Source organism: Lates calcarifer, linkage group LG15 (genome assembly GCF_001640805.2).
Source record: "Lates calcarifer isolate ASB-BC8 linkage group LG15, TLL_Latcal_v3, whole genome shotgun sequence".
Lineage (NCBI taxonomy): Eukaryota > Metazoa > Chordata > Actinopteri > Centropomidae > Lates > Lates calcarifer.
In genome coordinates this window covers 5,790,098-5,807,825 of record NC_066847.1, presented here as the reverse complement: position 1 = coordinate 5,807,825, position 17,728 = coordinate 5,790,098, and the positions used below count along the sequence as shown (strand labels likewise).

Below are 17,728 nucleotides of genomic sequence, written 5' to 3'. Positions count from 1 at the left end.
GTAGGGGGCTTTTTACGTTAAATCTGCTGAACCACGTGTCCAGGTGATTTAAAAACCTTTGAAATCTACATTACAGACATGTCATGCAGTGTGAACTTGCATGTAGATTCCAGTGTTATTACTATCTGTGTCTCTGTGTAGAGCTTTTATGTGCTGCACACTTTTGCACAACTGTGAATATTTTTTAAAAACTTAATAAAGGTTTTAAACTGTTTTATCCCCCTGACATGCACTCTGCTGCAAAATGATATGGATAGAAATAAATGTCTCAAAACACTGTCTTCTACACTCAATTTTAAACTTTTAACACATTTGTTTTATTTACTTATTGATATATATATATATATATGTTCACTGTCATGTTTCTGATTGTGATTTTGTTGAACTGATCAGTTGTACATTCCTTTTTATTGAAATTTTAGTTAACTTGTTTTTGTTGCACATTTAAATACACTTAGTTGTCAGTTTATTAGGTATACCTAGTTAAAACTAACATAATCTAATACAAGACTGCTGTAATAAATCCTACCTTCGAGGTTATTATGTCCAGTTTGTGTTTAAACTGTTTTCGAGAAATGTTTATTCAACTTCATGGTCATTTTTGAGGCTGCAGTTTGTTGAACTGTTGGTAACAGAAACATCTATATCTATCTACATGTATAGTGCAGTATAATTCAACAGTACAGCAAACTACATCCTCAAAAATAATCCTACAGTTGAATCAACACTTCTCTAAAACAATGTCAATAAAACCTTGTACACCTAATTTGTATTTCATATTTTAGCCTTTCAACCTCACAAAAAGTTTATGACTGGAGTTTTGAGTGTTGTTGTGTTAGAAAGCATTTTTCTATTAAGCCCACCTGTTTGTGTGTCCACTCTTTGTAGTTATTACATTTTGCTAACTTTGAATTTAACAGCTGTTTAACTGTAACCAAGAATTGTAAATATTTTCTATTTATACAAACACAGCAAATCATCTCATTTTTCTAATAAACCTATTGCAATTTTAACATCTTTCACTCTTAATCATAATGTTAAAGACCTTGTATTTACATTTTCAAAAATGGAATTAGGTTTCTTGTGCATTCTTCGGTGATATACCGTGTATTAAATAGTTCATGTAAGATGCACCAAACACAACAAAAGCTCATGTTTATTATTGTTTAATCATAATGTTATCCATGAACAAACAAATCAAGAAGAAGTCTTAAGTACTTAAAGCACAGTTATTCTTGGATATGGTAAATGTTTCTTCTGTCTTTCAGGTGAAGGTGTGTGTGACAGGAGCTGGACAGGACGGCTTGAAGCATCAGCTACACAGTGAGCAAATAATGGTTCACTAAATATAAACCTGTTGTTAAGTGCAAAGCTGTGGTTACTGGAGGGACAGATGTAACCATAGACTGTATGTGGATGTGATCCAGAAATGCACACATCAGATATTATCAACTAAAGTCCTGATAGTAACCCAGTGTCAAGACAGCAAGGAGGAGCCGTTTTTACCAGTTGCTAACTGCAAGGATTTATAAAGTTTGGCCAAGTACAGGAATCTTTCACTTTCACTTTTAACATTTCTGGAGATGTATTTTCAGAGTTGAAAACAAGTCAGTTCTCATTGTTAACTTCAGTTTCATTTTTGACCTTAAACAGAACATGAACCTATCCAAACGCTACTATAGTTAGGTTATAAGAAAGTAATTTGATAATTAACTCTTCCATTAACACTTCCTGGCACTCCTGTAATGTTGCATCAGTGACAGTGGGCCGATCTGAGCGTGCGTGGAAGCTTCTTGTTCCCCCATCTCTGAAGCCAGAGCAAATCCACCTACGACTCCCCCTTCAGCACTGATACCAGGTCTCCACTCTCCTTCAGCTCCTTGACTATGTCCAAACCTCCGATAAGCTCTCCTTTCACGTAGAGTTGGGGGTAGGTCGGCCAGTTAGAGTAAGTCTTCAGACCCTGACGCACCTCTTCATCCTGCAGAATATCAAAGGTGTCATAATCCACCCCGGTGCCGTTCATAATCTCCAGTATCTGCCTGCTAAAGCCACATCTTGCACCCTCCTTGTTGCCCTTCATGAACAGCATGACTGGGCTCTGGTTGATGATGGTCTTCAGCCGGTGCTCCAAGGTGACAGTCTTGGGGCAGGTGTTCTCCAGCTCTCCAGACTCAGCAAGCTCCTTCACTATGTCCAGTCCCCCCACCAGCTCACCATTCACATACAGCTGAGGGTAGGTAGGCCAGTTGGAGTAGGTCTTCAGCCCCTGTCGGACCTCCTCGTCGGATAGGATGTCGAAGCTGCTGAACTGGATGTTGTGCTCCTTCAGCAGGGCCACTATCTGTCGGCTGAAGCCGCAGCGGGGCTCCTGTGCGGACCCCTTCATGAAAAGCATACAGGGCGCCGCGTTGATTAGCTTCTTCAGCCGCTGGTTCAGGTCTGTGGCGCTATTTTCCGCAGCTCCACCAGGACTCCCAGTCACTGCCAAGCGCTGTACCTTCTTCGTAAGCTCCGGAACATGTGCCCCATCCAGCCGGTCCACTTTCTCCCCACCCTTGAAGAAAACAAAAGTGGGGACAGAGGAGATTTCATACTTCTCCGACACCTCCGGCACCGCTTCCGCCTCTAGCTTCACAAACGTGGTGTGTTTGTGCTCCTTGGCCAGCTCGGCCATAGCCTCGTTCATTTGGCCACACTGAGGAGCCCATGCCGCCTGGAAATGCACCACAGTCAGGCATTGTCCAGCTTTGGCTAAGAAATCTTCAAACTGCTGCTGGGACGTCGCCTCCACGAGATTCGCCATTTTTCTTTCCACTGCGCAGTGCAGTTCCGGTGTTGAGCGTACGTCACATCCGTGCAGCCTGGTAGCTTCTGGCAAGTACCAGAGCTTGAACTAGGAAGTCATTCACGTCTTATTTGGTGATAAGAAACAGCTGCATACACTGGATAAGTTGAAAGGACAGTGCGACTCTTAAGGTAAATGTTAAACAACGTGGTCCTCATGAAAACGAAACACACGGTTGTCTCTGATATAACAGACTTGTTGTAACGTTTTGTTTAGTTAGCATTAGCTTAGCCTACTTAGCTTCGTTCCAAACGCCTGCCTGGTTTCCAAATTAAGCTAAGCTAACTGCTGCTAGCAAACCGGTAGTAACTAACGGTAGCTGGCTAACATTATCCTGGCTAGCATTAGCTTTACTGTGCGAAGTGCTGAATTAATGTTAACATTTTTAAATATCCATCCGTATATTCGTTAGCAAAATACGGGTACGCTAACTTAATGTAAGTAACGCTAACCTTCCCGGAGACTCCAGTGACTGTTTAAAACTCATTTTCAGTTTTGTGAAAGCTTTAGTCTGTTTGTGAAAACAAAACAAACAAAAATGTTTTTGGACTGCATTTTGACCATTCATATCGCATCAGAAAATGTCTAAATAAACAAAACTATACATATATCGGTCAAATCAGACTAGATTAACAGTTGAGAGTTTAAAGATTGTTTAAAACACACTTTTGTGTAACAGGAAAGGGCAACACATTTGGACCACATCAGACCAGTGAAAATAAAAGGAATTTAATCTAGACCTGGTCAAACTGGGTTTAGATGAAAAACTACTCTACGTTACTTAGACTGGTTAAATCTGGACTACATCTACCTTGAGAAGCTAAACTGTTTCAAATTTGTGAACCTTAAGCATAATCTACTGTATTTTACCTTTGTGGTGACATGGTCATTTTCTCGATCTCTCAGCAACTGCTGTGTTTGTTGTTATTACTGATGTGAAGAAAGTAAAAGTTAGCCAGCTTGTTTTTTTATATGCATCTTCTTAATATTTTTTTCCCAGTTAATTGACTCTATGGAGTCTGAGTACACAAAAATATTTTATTTAAGATAAGAAAGTCCTTTAGTTCTTATCCACAGCTGGGACATTTACAACAGATGATATGCAACAAAGAAAAGCAGGCAATCCTTTCATTTAAGAAGCTGGAATCAGAGAATATTTGGAATTGTTTCACTATCTTTGCTTGAATAAGGCCTGGACATTAGATTATTGTTGAAACAACTAGTCAATCAGTTAGTGTTAATATTTTTACTATTATTATAATTTTTTTTTTATTGACAGAAATAATCAACAGATTAACCGAATGAAAGACAAGAATAAAAAAAAATGGCAGGTCTAATGTTATCATAATATCAGTGTCTGCCTCAGTAATCCTGTATCAGCTGGGCTGTAATCAATGGTACATATTATTTCATCTCCAGGAACACCATGGAGGAACAAACTACAGATATAGAGGTGACAGTCAAAACATTAGACTCCCAGAGCAGGACCTACACTGTCGGTGCTCAGGTAAATTCATCAATTCCCACTGCAAAATCAGAACGGAATTCTCATTTTCAGTTAGTCTTAGACGTTGTCTGACTAACATCTTTTCCTCCTTCATTTGTAGTTGACAGTGAAGGAGTTTAAGGAGCACATTGCCCCTTCAGTGGGTATCCCTGTGGACAAACAGAGGCTGATCTACCAGGGCAGAGTGCTACAGGATGAAAGGACTCTAGCAGACTACAGTAAGTAATTAATGGGTTAACTAAAGAAATGTGGAACTTTATTTTATCTTGTTTGAAGGGCAGTGTAAGATTTCTCTCTGCAGTGGGTATTTGTGTTTAGTTACAGTATTACTGCAGATCTCTGAAAATTGTTTTCTCATTTATTTATCATAACATACACTTAGTAGGAATTTACTACAAGTAATGACTGTAAATTGCAAAGTAGAGGTACAGAGTAGTTGAATCGGTTAGTCAAAAGATTTTCAGCAATTATTCACGATTACAATTAAGTTTTCTAGGAAAGATGCTAGACTTAATGGTTCTAGTTTTTCCAGCAAAAACTATTTGAAGACATCACTTCCTACTCAAGAAAATGTTAATTTTTCACCATTTTCTGATGCTTTATAGATCAAACAATTCATTGAATATTTTAGAAAATAATAAGTAAATGAATATATTTTGAAAATATTTGTTTGATGCAGCCCTGTTGCATTGCATTGTTAGTCCTCAAGTGCCCACTTAAAGTCAATTTTAAACAAAAATACAGCAGGTGCTTGGAGCTCACATGTGTCTTAAAGCAAAAAATGACAGTTGCTCTTATGAGCACAGATGTAATTGTAGTTTTCTCGTGTTGTCCCAGATGTGGGTGGCAAGGTGATACACCTTGTGGAGCGGGCACCCCCTCCGCCCTCTCAGCCTGGCTCAGGGTCAGGTGGCACTTCAGCCGACAGTGGGCCCTCCTCGTCCTCCCAGGGAACATCCCAAGTGCCTCCACATGATCGCAATGCTAACAGCTACGTAATGCTCGGCACCTTCAATCTCCCTGTCAACATCATGGACCCCCAGCAGATACAGGTAGGTCTGCTTTGTGACTTGATGAGGACCATAAGGTCGAATGATATTTATACTTTATCATAATGATTATGGTGTATTTTTTGTCATTTATTGTAAAATCTCAGATATACAACAAAACAATTCTGGTTACAATTAAGTAATTATTAATAAAAGCCAGCATGTACTTTCATAACACATGCAGTGGAAGAATGTCCTCTGGTTCGTTTTATGTAACACTCACTCAGTGGACTCTTTATCAGGTACTCCTATATAGTCTGTTGCAATTCAGTACAGCTGTTCCCCTTTTTAATTTTTGTGGTACTGGACTACCGGATTATATTGAGAAGTTTTGTTCTCCCTGTTTACATACATGAGGGGGGCAGAATATTAGAAACACCTCTGACTATAATGCAGTCCAAGATAACACCACCACAAACTATGACCTCAATGCTAAAGCAGAATTGAATTTAAAAACCAAACATTATAGGAATCATAAAAGTAGACAAAACAGTTGTATTGTGTTGTAGCAGACTCCACAGGTTTACCTGATATGGACACTGAATATATGTTCCCCAGCTTTAATCATTTTTTGATGGTCAGAAGGTTTTTCTTATGTAATAACTGCTGATTCAAAAGTTGTGTTGAGTCTCTGTGTTATTTTTCTCATTCAGATGTCAGTCCAGCAGATGGTGGGAGAGAACGCCAGGAATGCCAGAGTCACAACCAGCACCGGAGTAAGAATACTGTGTCTGCTGATTGTATACAATCCCACATGACATTACCCCGTGTTTTGTTAATTGTCATCTTTTCTTTTTCAGAGCAATGGATCCGTGAATGTGCACATTGATATGGAACAGCCGGTTCAGAGCGAGCCAAGGCTGAGGCTGGTGCTAGCTGAAAACCTGCTGAGGGACGTCAGTGATGTCATTCAACGAATGGAGGTGAGAGCTCAACCTTCAGATTATTCCATTATCAGAGCTCTGGAGAATTCACCGCTTTATCAGTAACAAATAACGCCCCCCTGTTTCGTGTCTGTTTTCAGAGTCGGCCGAGTGACTCATCCTCCCAAACTGCGACAGCTTCTGCTGCTGCACCGCCTCCTCCCTCATCTTCATCTACAACCTCCACTCCCTCTCCTTCCTCTCAGCCCATGGACACCTCCCCACCTCCAACAACTCCCCCACCTCCACCCACCTCTTCAGCCCAGTCTGAGGGACCAACACCCCAACCTGGACCCAAGTGAGACATTCTCTTGCTTAGATTATTCCCACATAGTTGTGTGAGGATTGATACAAACAGTTCAGATTTTTTTTATTTCAGTTCAAACCTTTTTAAGTCAGGAACATTTGAAAGGAACATGAAATTATTTAGCATGGAATTGATCCATTGTGTTTGATTGTGACCAGCTTCATCTTCCTTTCCTCCTTTAGTCATCCCAGCCCAGCTGAGCTGGCAGAGATGTTGTCTGAACTACGGAGGGTGGAGGAGAGACTGCAGCCCTTCATCCAGAGAGCTCACACCATCCTGGAGACAGCCACCACTGCAGAATACAACAACAATACAGTAGGATTCAAACAGCATAATAATAATTAACTGGTCATCTTTAGTATGTGCCTGCAATAGATGCTTTTTATCAAGGTCAGCAAGAACTTCACCTTTTATTTATTTCATCTGTTGGGTTTTTCTCTGTAAATCTTATAAGATAAAGAGTATGGTCTAGACCTGCTCTATATGTACAGCGTCTCAAGATAACTTCTGTTGTGAATTGGCGCTATATAAATAAAATTTGACTTGACTTGACTTGACTTGACAGCATTTCTGCCCAAGCATTCACCCTCCTTCCTGATGAATGATGTTTACACCAAAATTACATGTGAAATAAATCAGCAGTTAGTGACACATTGGGCCTTATGCAAATACATTTTTGTGTTCTCAAATTGAACCTCTCATACTTTTTCTATACAGGTTTTCTTGTAAGAGTGTTCCAAGTCGAGTCACCAAACTCTCTTAATTGTACAAACTTGTTGGGAATTGCTCTTGTTTTCCTGATGAATACCACCTGTTCACGAGGATATACTTGTTTGAGAGATGAGCATAACCTCTGTCCTTAAACTAAAAATTTAGTCAGAGTAAAGCATTATGATTTCAGGGCAAATGTGCAGTATACTCACAGACAAAGGCAGACGTGTACATGCCACTCAAGAACAAATTTGTTCAAATGCATCATTTATATTAAAGTTCAAATACTACAATTAATAATTCTGTAGAAATCTAACATTTGCTTGTTTATATTTAATTTCTTTTGTAGTCAAAATTCCTGGGGTTTTTAACCTAAATTAGTAATTTAAAGAGTTGCTCAAGCTGATTTCTTTTTGTGCCACAGGAGAGAGAGGAGGACCAGAGAACTCTCATCCAGACAATGGAGTGTCTCCGTCTCCTTGGTAACGCCCTTGTGGCCCTCAGTGACCTGCGATTGAACCTCATGAGCCCCGTACCCCGCCACTTACATGTGGTCCGGCCTTTTTCCCACTATGCGACCCCAGTCAATCTGCCTGGAGCTGTACACCACCACATCCCAGTGCAAGTAAGTGAACACAAGCATGTTTTAGTCAGAGTTTTTTTATGTGAACCTTGAATTCGACTGACTATGCTTGCATCTTCACCAACAGATGAACCTGGGTGCCACAGTGACTGTTGCGGCTAACAGCACTGAGGGACAAGCCCCGCCTACTCAGTCGGCCAGCCAGTCGGAGCAGGCAGGTCAGGGACAGACCTCCCCCTCACAGACTTCCCCGTCCAATCAGCAGGCTGGTCAGGGACAGGCTGGCCCCCGGGTCATCAGGATCAGCCACCAGGCAGTCCCGGTGGTCATGATGCAGATGAACACGGACGGTGTGTTGTCCCCTATCCGCCACTGATTGAATGCTCCACTTCATCGAAGCTATTTATGTGTCATATTGCTGGGCAGCAGGATTGAAATAACCGCACGTACCACATAACTGGATCCATGTTCTGCTGCCACAAGCATTTGTTGACTGATCTAAAGAGTGGGATTTGGGTGACTTGTAGGTTTATATCCTATAAGGATTTTTCCCCCAAATTCACTTCTGTGGAGAGTAATATGCTAGCATCAGGATCATACAAGGGAGTTCAAACTATTTTTGTGTTTGTGTGTGCAGGCCCAGGTGCAAACCCTGCAGCAGCTGGTCAGCAAATGCCTGGACAACCAGGTAAAGGCCAGTTTATGTTGCATTTGGCACACTACATTTTACAGCACACAGACTTGTCATGTAAATGTTTTTAAGTCCAGTTGTTATGTTTTTCCCATTTCTAATAGCAAGGTCCTATAAAGCATTTTGCTTTTTTTAGCTGCAGGCCTAAAACATTAAATTCTTAACTCTTACTGTCTCATTTTCCACTGATTTCTGCTGAAGTAAATCATGCTGTTCTAATTTCTCTTTCTGCCTGCAGGTGCCCTCCCACCTGACTTTATGCGAAATCTCATGCAACAAATCAGCCAGTATGCCGCTGCTGTAGCTACCAGTGCCGCCACCGCTGCTGCCACAGGCCAACCAGTCCCACCGCAGCCCACCCCTCCTGGTTACAGTTCCACAGCCAACTCCTCAACCACCACCACTGGTCCTAACACGCCCACCACCACCCCTACTGCTCCCCCACCACCTCCCCACACTGGCCCCCAGGCCAGGGTTGTGTTCACCCGGCCCCCCTTTGCACCCAACATGCCCCCTCCAGCTTTTGGCACTAGGGGAACTACCATCAATGTGAGGACTGCCATGCCAGGCCAGCAGCCAGGACAGGTGAGTATATTGTTTCCTGTTTTGGTTCCTGTTGTCAACATCAACATTTCAGACTAATTAAAAAATCTTGCTTCACAGGCTTTCAACCCTGCTGCTCTCAACCAGATGATTAGTGGACTAGTTGGACAACTTCTGCTGCCAGGACAAATGGGTAAGCTTTTCCATTTGTTATTAGATTCAGACTTTATTAGCAGCATTTTTCTTTAATCATAATAGCTTAAAGATTGGTAAAGCATTGCAGTCAATCACTGATATTTCAATCTGTTTTTTCCACAGCTGGTCAAACTGTCACATCCTCTTCATCCACTTCCACATCTACATCCTCCTCCTCCTCTTCCTCATTTTCCTCTTCCTCTCAGACCTCCTCATCCTCCTCCTCCTTTTCTTTCTCCACCTCGGGTCCAACACCTCCACCTACTGCAAACACCACCACTCCACCGAGCCAGCCTGAGAACAACACCAGTGAGCCCCAGTCTCAGGAGATGCCACCTGACCTCAGCCAGCTCCTGGGTTCTCTCCTGGGGGTAACTGGTGCAGCTGGTACAGGCCCTGGAGGAGCCCCCTCTATCACTGTCACCACATCTGGTGTCCCAGCCTTCATCCAGGGAGTGAGTGAATTCATGCAGCAGGTCAGTGCTTTGATATTTGACATGAGTGCACTTAGATATTGCCTAAAAACTGTACATTTATTCAGATATATCACACCAGAATTTGTAGGTCATCTCTATTATCCAGAATAATGTGCACACAGATCATGTGGAAGGATTGCATCTATAAAAAATATATCAAATTTTGCTCTCCATTTAAAAACCACTTCTGTTTCAAGTAAAGCAAAGTAATGTTAAGAAATTCTCATTTTATTTCTAGGCCCAGCCCATCTTTTCTCCACCCCCACCTCCCTCTGGTACAACTCCAGCTCCTGGTGCAGGGCCCAACCCAATGCCTAACCCCTCTGCAGCAGCTGAAGCCCTCAACCCGGAGCTATTCACAGGCATCGTACGTGGCGTTCTGAGCACCATGATGGGTTCTCTGGGACAGGCCCAGAACGACACAGAGAGCATTGCTCAGTTTATGCAGAGGCTGTCCCAGGCGACCAACATCTTCATCAGTCCTGAGGATCCTACTGGTAAAGACCAGAAGATTATTTAGTCATGGATCATGTCAGAAAATATTTTATCTTAATTTCACTTCCAGTGATCACGTAATTTCCTCTATCTTCTTCTACTTTTCCCTTTGTTTAATTATGGTTCATAGGGTTTTTTGGAGAGCTGCTGATGTTGGTGTGCCAGACGTTCACCATGTCAGATCTGGTGATGCTGCTTCATGGCCAGCACCAACCCCTGGGTCGTATCCAGCCTCAACTGTCCCAGTTCTTCACCCAGAATTACCTCAATGGCAGAGAGCCCACCGACCAGAACATCACAGTCAGTACTACTCACCAGAAATTATTTTTGTTAACTTCAGATAAGCTACCCACCTTTAAATACTCAAGGAGTAGTGCTAATGTAACTTGCAGGTCACATTTGATGGGTTATCTGTGTGTTATCATTTCGTGTAATTGACCAGTAAATGCTGAATTTTGATCATCATTTTCCTCTATGTGCCGTCACTCTCTTGGTTTTCCTCACATCCTCTCTTTCCATCCCCCAGGAGGCTGCTGACAGTCTTGTCAATGAACTGGAGGAGTACATCACTGAGAGCTTTGTATGCCCGCAAAACACAAAACATTCAATGATGACATGTTAACACATCAAGATATTAATTTGCGACCGCCAAAACATGACATTCATCACAACTAAGGCTTCATCTGTTATAGTTCATTCACTGTTCACTACAGGGCATATGTTGTGTGGTAGTGTACATAGTTTGTCATTAGAAAATGAACAATATTAGACACTGCTCTGGACTGCGATTCTACATAATAAATGAGATCCACTTTTCAAGTAGTAAATTCACAGTAGCACTACTTAATACATTTTCAATCCAATTTATTTTTCACTTTACCTGTTAAATGATGAAATGCTGTGCCATCTTTTTGTCAAGTAATTGTAATGGCATCTTGTCTTTCAACTCCCACAGAGAGAGTCTTCAGTCACTGTGTTGGAGGGGGTTGATGTTACTCAGACCAACATGTCTTTCTTTAGACAGCAGCTGATTCACATCGCCACACATATCCTGCGTTGCACTGGTAAACGTCTTTCTTTCTTTTCCTAGTTTATGTATGTGCCAATGCTTTGGTTCCACTATGGCCTCTGTGTTAAACTGTAGGTTGCAGCACTAGTGGTAATCCTACTTTTATTATTTATCAGGAATACTGCTGTGAAGGCCCCATGCATCTGATCTCAAATGGACAGTTCTAAGCACATCATTTGACATTAGAATGCATCTCCACTTGTGATTGGATGTCACTTAAAAGCACACATAATTTCCATTTGCAAAGACCAACTGTGTGTATGCCAGAATTTAAAAGAGGAAGAAAATATTACAGACAATTTCTTGGCATGTTCCTCAATGTTTGACGCCTAATATATCTCTTTGAGCATTTTGAAATTTTTAGACATCATGGACAAAGCCAGCTTACATTATTTGAGAACCAACTGAATTAATACATGAGTATGTTCCTCCACTTAATGCAGAGGACATCAGTTGAGTGGGCAGCCTTTCATTGTGACCCAGGACACATTTGCATACACACTGGTGGCCCAGGCCGCCTCTGAATGTGCACTGAGGAATCAGATCTCATTGTGTCCTCCTGCATTTTGAGTCCATTCACACCTTTACTTAGTTGACTTAGCTGTCCGCTTGTGATCGAATCACCCAAGACATGTTAATGCCAGGAATGAACAGGGCCCATAAAAATTAACTACTTTAAAATGTACTGTTTGTGTAGCAAATCTGGTACTTAAATGTGAAGGAATTTGTTATTGAAATAAATTATCTTGTGTATTATTTATTGTGCAGATGACTCCTTTGGACCCCGGTTGCTACAGATGTGTAACCAGGCACTGTTTGAGTGTCTTGCCCTCAACCTGCACTGCCTGAGAGGAGACCAGAGAGCTCTTACTGCAGTCATCAACCACCGAATAGTAAGTACACAATGTTTCCCTAAATCACTCACGGTTTCTCTCTGCTCAGGCGGTAGGCTCCAGATTAAATATGTTAGGCAAAACAATATAAAATTTTGTGCTTTGTGAGAATGCAGGTGCATTCACATCTATTTGTAGTAGGCGTCAATGCACTTGTGAGTGCTTGTGACAGTGAATGCAAAAAAAATTTTAGTCTGTCATATGACATTGAACAGCTAAATATATATATATTTTTAGAGTGCACTCCCTTAACTCCACAGCTATTTGCTGTGTTTTTTTTCCTATAGCTGCATTTAATTCACCTGTTCTAACATGATTTTAATCCATTTTAGTAAAATAAAATGTGATGTAGCTGACAAATTTGTGAATTAGTAGTTAAAGATGGCCACACAAGATTTCAGTGTCAAAACTAAAGTGAACTTTATTCCTAGTAGAACTATAATTTCATCATAGATTAGCAATTAGTTACTATACAACAGCTGTCTTTGATTTTTTTTTCCTGCTGCTGGAATGGTTGTAACAATCCAAAGAGAAGAACGTTGCCAAAAAGACAGGATACAGAACAAAACACCTGATGTAAAGTAAAAGCTGAATTGTCTTTTGTGGTTCCAGCGGAGGATGTCGAGTGACATCAGTCCCAGCCTTGTCAACTGGATGACCAGCATGATGACGATGAGGCTGCAGGTCATTCTGGAGCACATCCCAGTCACACAGGAGCAGATCCAGAACTACATAGTTCACACACAGGTAATGGACCAGACACGCAGTTCTTTAAAGTATTTAGTGTTTATTTTATCTCGGCATCAACAGCTCCCTCCCAGGATGAGGGTTTACACACATTAGGAGTGGGAGGACACTTAAGATTTAAAAATTGGAAAATTTTTCCATGTTTCTGGACAACATGCATGTGTGTTAATAGGATGTTACATGCAGAGAAACCAGTCTGTCTTATCTGATGGCTGTTACATATCCTGTTACTTTGGACAGCACGTCTGAAATGGCTAATAAATATTAAATGACATTCTTTCACAGAGAGATCAGTCTTCTGCAACTGGCACACAAGAGCCTGAACGAGCACAAAGTGCAACGGTAAGCATGGAGTGTCTTTAATGTGCTTTTCAGATGAACTCAGAACGACATTTTAGGTTCTGCTTCGCCTTTTAGTTCCCTCATTTTGCTGTTCTCCACTTTCAAAGATTGGGGACACCCTCTCACCAGCTGCAGCAACCACAGCAGAGGAGGCCATGTCGGTGTCACACGACACGAGGGCATCGTCACGGGAGACAAGGGTGTTGCCTGGGGACCTGGGAGCCTCAGGAGGAGCCGCACCATTAGGTGGCGACATGGCAGCAGCCGGAGCTGAAGGAGGGAGTGAGGAGTCTGCTGGAGAGTCAGAGACCTGGGCAGCTGCTGTTCCCCCTGTAAGAGCCCCCACAGTTTACTGTTTTTATTTAACATTATCTTTTTGAGAGACATGGAGAGATAGAGAGGGGATGATAGAATGGGAGAGAGGAACAAGCTGGGAGTGAGAGAGAGTGAAAGACAGAAACAACAGAGGGAGCATGGGAGAGAAAGACACAGAGGAGAAAAAGAGAGAGAAAGGTGTGTACAGAGAATGAGGGAGACAGGGAAAGCAAGGGAGAGAGACAGTGGAAGAGAGTTAGTGAAAGAGGGAAACAGGCAGAGAGAGGAACAGAATAAGAAAGGGAAACAGAGGGGCACAGAAAGATAAGAGACAGACAGGGAGTGAGAGAGAGACGGTGAAACGGAGACAGGAAGACAGTGGAATAGAGCCAATGAAAGAGGGAAACAGGCAGAGAGAGGAACAGAATAAGAAAGGGAAAAAGAGGGGCACAGTAAGATAAGAGAAGGAGGGGGCAGAAGAGGAGAGGTGGAAACAGGGAAAGTGAAAGAAGGGGGGGGGGCAGACAGAGAGGGAGAGAGAAAGCAAGAGAGTGGGAGAAAGATAGAAGAGGAAGGTGAAAGAGTTAGACAGGAAGAGAGAGGAAAACAGAGAGAGGGAGGAGAGAGGGTGAAACACAGACAGTGGAATAGAGCCAGTGAAAGAGGGAAACGGGGGGTTGGGGGGGGGTGGAGAAAGAGAGAAATAGATGGACACAGGGAGAGAAGAGAGGGGAACAGAATAAGAAAGGGAGAAAGAGAGTTAAAGAGGGAAAAAGAGAGTGAAAGGCGTGTACAGAGAATGAGGGAGAGAGACAGTGGAAGAGAGAAACAGGCAGAGAGGGGAACAGAATAAGAAAGGGAAACAGAGGCACAGAAAGATAAGAGACAGGTAGGGAGTGAGAGAGAGACAGTGAAAGACAGAAACAGGAAAACGGAGACAGGAAGACAGTGGAATAGAGCCAGTGAAAGAGGGGAAACAGATGAAGAGAGGGGAACAGAATAAGAAAGGGAAAAAGAGAGGCACAGTAAGATAAGAGACAGACAGGGAAACCAAAAGGAAGAGAGGGAAACTGACATAGAGAAAGAGGGAAGCAGAAAGAGAAAGGGAGAAGAGGAGAGGTGGAAACAGACAGAGGGAGCATGAAAGGCACACAAAGAGAATGAGGGAGGCAGGGAAAGTGAAAGAAGGGGGGGGCAGACAGAGGAAGAGGGAGGGAGAGAGAAAAAGTGGGAGACATGACAGGGAGAAGGAGGGGGGCAGAAGAGGAGAGGTGGAAACAGGGAAAGTGAAAGAAGAGGGGGCAGACAGAGAGGGAGAGAGAAAATGTGGGAGACATGACAGGGAGAGGAGAGAGAAAGCAAGAGAGTGGGAGAAAGATAGAAAAATAGAAGAGGAAGGTGAAAGAGTTAGACAGGAAGAGAGAGGGTGAAACACAGACAGTGGAATAGAGCCAGTGAAAGAGGGAAACGGGGGGTTGGGGGGGTGGAGAAAGAGAGAAATAGATGGACACAGGGAGAGAAGAGAGGGGAACAGAATAAGAAAGGGAAAAACAGACAGAGGGAGCATGAAAGAGAGTTAAAGAGGGAAAAAGAGAGTGAAAGGCGTGTACAGAGAATGAGGGAGAGAGAAACAGGCAGAGAGGGGAACAGAATAAGAAAGGGAAACAGAGGCACAGAAAGATAAGAGACAGGAAGACAGTGGAATAGAGCCAGTGAAAGAGGGGAAACAGATGAAGAGAGGGGAACAGAATAAGAAAGGGAAAAAGAGAGGCACAGTAAGATAAGAGACAGACAGGGAAACCAAAAGGAAGAGAGGGAAACTGACATAGAGAAAGAGGGAAGCAAAAAGAGAAAGGGAGAAGAGGAGAGGTGGAAACAGACAGAGGGAGCATGAAAGGCACACAAAGAGAATGAGAGAGGCAGGGAAAGTGAAAGAAGGGGGGGGCAGACAGAGGAAGGGAGAGGGAGAGAGAAAAAGTGGGAGACATGACAGGGAAACAGAGTGGGGGGCAGAAAGAGAAAGGGAGAAGGAGGGGGCAGAAGAAATAGGGAGGGGAAACAGACAGAAGGAGGGAAAGAAAGAGAGAGAGAGAGGGGGGGGGGTGGATAGAGGGAGCTGGAAATAGTGACAGGCAGAGAGAGAAACAGACTCACAATTCTCATGATCTTACCTGTGTAGGAGTGGGTGCCCATCATCAGGTGTGATATGATCACCCAGAGGAAGATGAAGACTCAGCCTCCGCTGTCCGATGCCTATTTGCATGGCATGCCAGCTAAACGCAGAAAGGTAAATCAGATCAGTTGTAACTTCACTCATTGAAAGGTACAGAGAAAGTGTTGTCTTTCCTTACCTTGTTTAAGTTGCATATATGTTATGTGTGTTTTCAGACAGGACAGAGTGGTGGAAGCCTCCTCTCCCTCTCTGATGCAGTGAGTCAAGCAGCCAGGACAGCCGGCGTGAGGCCCATGACTTCTGCTGAGCATTTACAGGACGATCTGGAGACCCATGAGCTAAAGGAGGCATATGCAGAACAGGTAACTGAATTTCACTTCTATCTCAAAACATAGCAAAACATATTTAATTAATATCTAATTATATTTAGGGAGAAATTATATTTACTAGGGAGGACAAACTAATAGAAATACCTGTCAGTATAACACAGTACAAATAAACAGCAGCACAAACTACAGCGTCTGTAAACAGTTTCAACAAATTGAATATTATTACCCTGATTAATCAGGATCTATTGCAGGACTGTACATGTACCTAATAAAGTGGCAATGTATATATCATCAATTAACAAATTAATCAATTTAAAAAAGAGACAACTAAATTTGTTTAAAACTTCAGAATTAATGCATTGTGTAATTCAAAGTAAAGAACTATAAAAGATAATGAAATTCACTAACTGTATTTCCATATTGTGTAAAATTGCTGTTGACTGACCTCATCATGTCATTCTTGTGGAGAGAAGTGTCTCATCTGCTCAGTGGACTCTGCCTCTCATCACTTGGTGCTAAAAATAATGGAAATTTAGGATCAGTCCATGGAGAGGGAAACACAGGGGTAGAGGCAGTCATCAGATGATTTACTTTAATAAAAGTAGCAAGAGCACAATGCAAAAAAAATCCCTTACAAGTCCTGCATTTAAATTTACCCAAAGCATTAAAAGTCAAGGTCAAATTATTATTAAATAGTTATTTAAACCTGACTGCTAACAACTCAGACATATAAAACATGAAAAGAAGCCCCAACTAAACACAGCTGAAATGATTAGTCAATTAATGGATCATTCAATTGAAAGAATAATAATCAGCAACTTTTACCATTAATAGTTTCAGTGATTTTCAAGCAAAAGCAACAATTCTTTGGTTCCAGCTTTTCAAATGTGTAATCACAATATCTTTTTCCTCTCTCAGGTTAAAACTGACATCAAGAAACGAGTGAGGGAAGACCCGGATTTCAACTCTCAGCAGTTCCCCAACGCACACAGAGCCTTCTCATCAGACTCATAATACACTTCAGCTGATAAGCACTCTGGCTGTTTTCATCTTCATCTGTATTATTTTTTGGATTTTCATTTGACCACTCGGTGCAGCTTCATCCCTCCTTCCCCCCAAAACTGTCTGTATACCTTTTTTAAGCAGTTAGCAGCTTTCTCAACTAATTGCCTAATGCTAATGTGACTACTTCCCCAGTGCCTATTTATTGCTTTGTGTTTATTTTGGTCCAACATTTGCTGAGAGAATGTTCCTGATCAACAAAGGTATTATATTAGATTTAAGTTTGACTAAATCAGGTCACTTTAATTCTGTTTGGGTACATGTGTACGTCTGTATTTCTTTTGCCTTCTTATCCTTGTGTTGCTTTGTTTTATGGAGCCTGGGTTCTCATAATTTAGTGGACTTTTGCCTTCCCCTCGATACACTAAAGTGCAGGAGAATACTTTCATGTGATGAACATGCTGTACAGAACATGAATGTACAGTAAGCTTAATAAAAATCTTGATACAACAGCATGCTTTTTTTTTTTT

General features: G+C 42.0%; 2 protein-coding genes across 3 annotated transcripts; one reads left to right on the top strand and one right to left on the bottom strand.

Annotated features, from left to right (window-relative positions):
• Positions 1-1,150: 1,150 nt before the first annotated feature.
• glrx3 (glutaredoxin 3) lies at positions 1,151-2,861 on the bottom strand. The gene has a single exon (XM_018699864.2). It carries the CDS (start codon positions 2,804-2,806, stop codon positions 1,829-1,831), a length of 978 nt encoding a protein of 325 aa, XP_018555380.1. The 5' UTR covers positions 2,807-2,861; the 3' UTR covers positions 1,151-1,828.
• On the top strand, positions 2,853-17,710 carry bag6 (BCL2 associated athanogene 6). Of its 2 annotated transcripts, none has more exons than XM_051075902.1 (25): positions 2,853-2,979; positions 4,268-4,355; positions 4,456-4,573; positions 5,193-5,407; positions 6,058-6,120; positions 6,205-6,327; positions 6,429-6,625; positions 6,817-6,949; positions 7,770-7,970; positions 8,056-8,146; positions 8,566-8,616; positions 8,858-9,204; positions 9,283-9,355; positions 9,481-9,833; positions 10,072-10,330; positions 10,459-10,628; positions 10,855-10,908; positions 11,284-11,392; positions 12,166-12,290; positions 12,903-13,037; positions 13,323-13,379; positions 13,487-13,711; positions 15,874-15,981; positions 16,083-16,229; positions 17,115-17,710. In XM_051075902.1, the coding sequence occupies exons 2-25, from the start codon at positions 4,275-4,277 to the stop codon at positions 17,208-17,210; spliced, it is 3,531 nt and encodes a 1,176-aa protein (XP_050931859.1). In that variant the 5' UTR covers positions 2,853-2,979; positions 4,268-4,274; the 3' UTR covers positions 17,211-17,710. The 2 variants fall into 2 exon arrangements, with proteins under 2 accessions (XP_050931859.1, XP_018555369.1); XM_018699853.2 differs by having other exon boundaries at positions 8,056-8,278.
• The last annotated feature ends 18 nt before the right edge of the window (positions 17,711-17,728 follow it).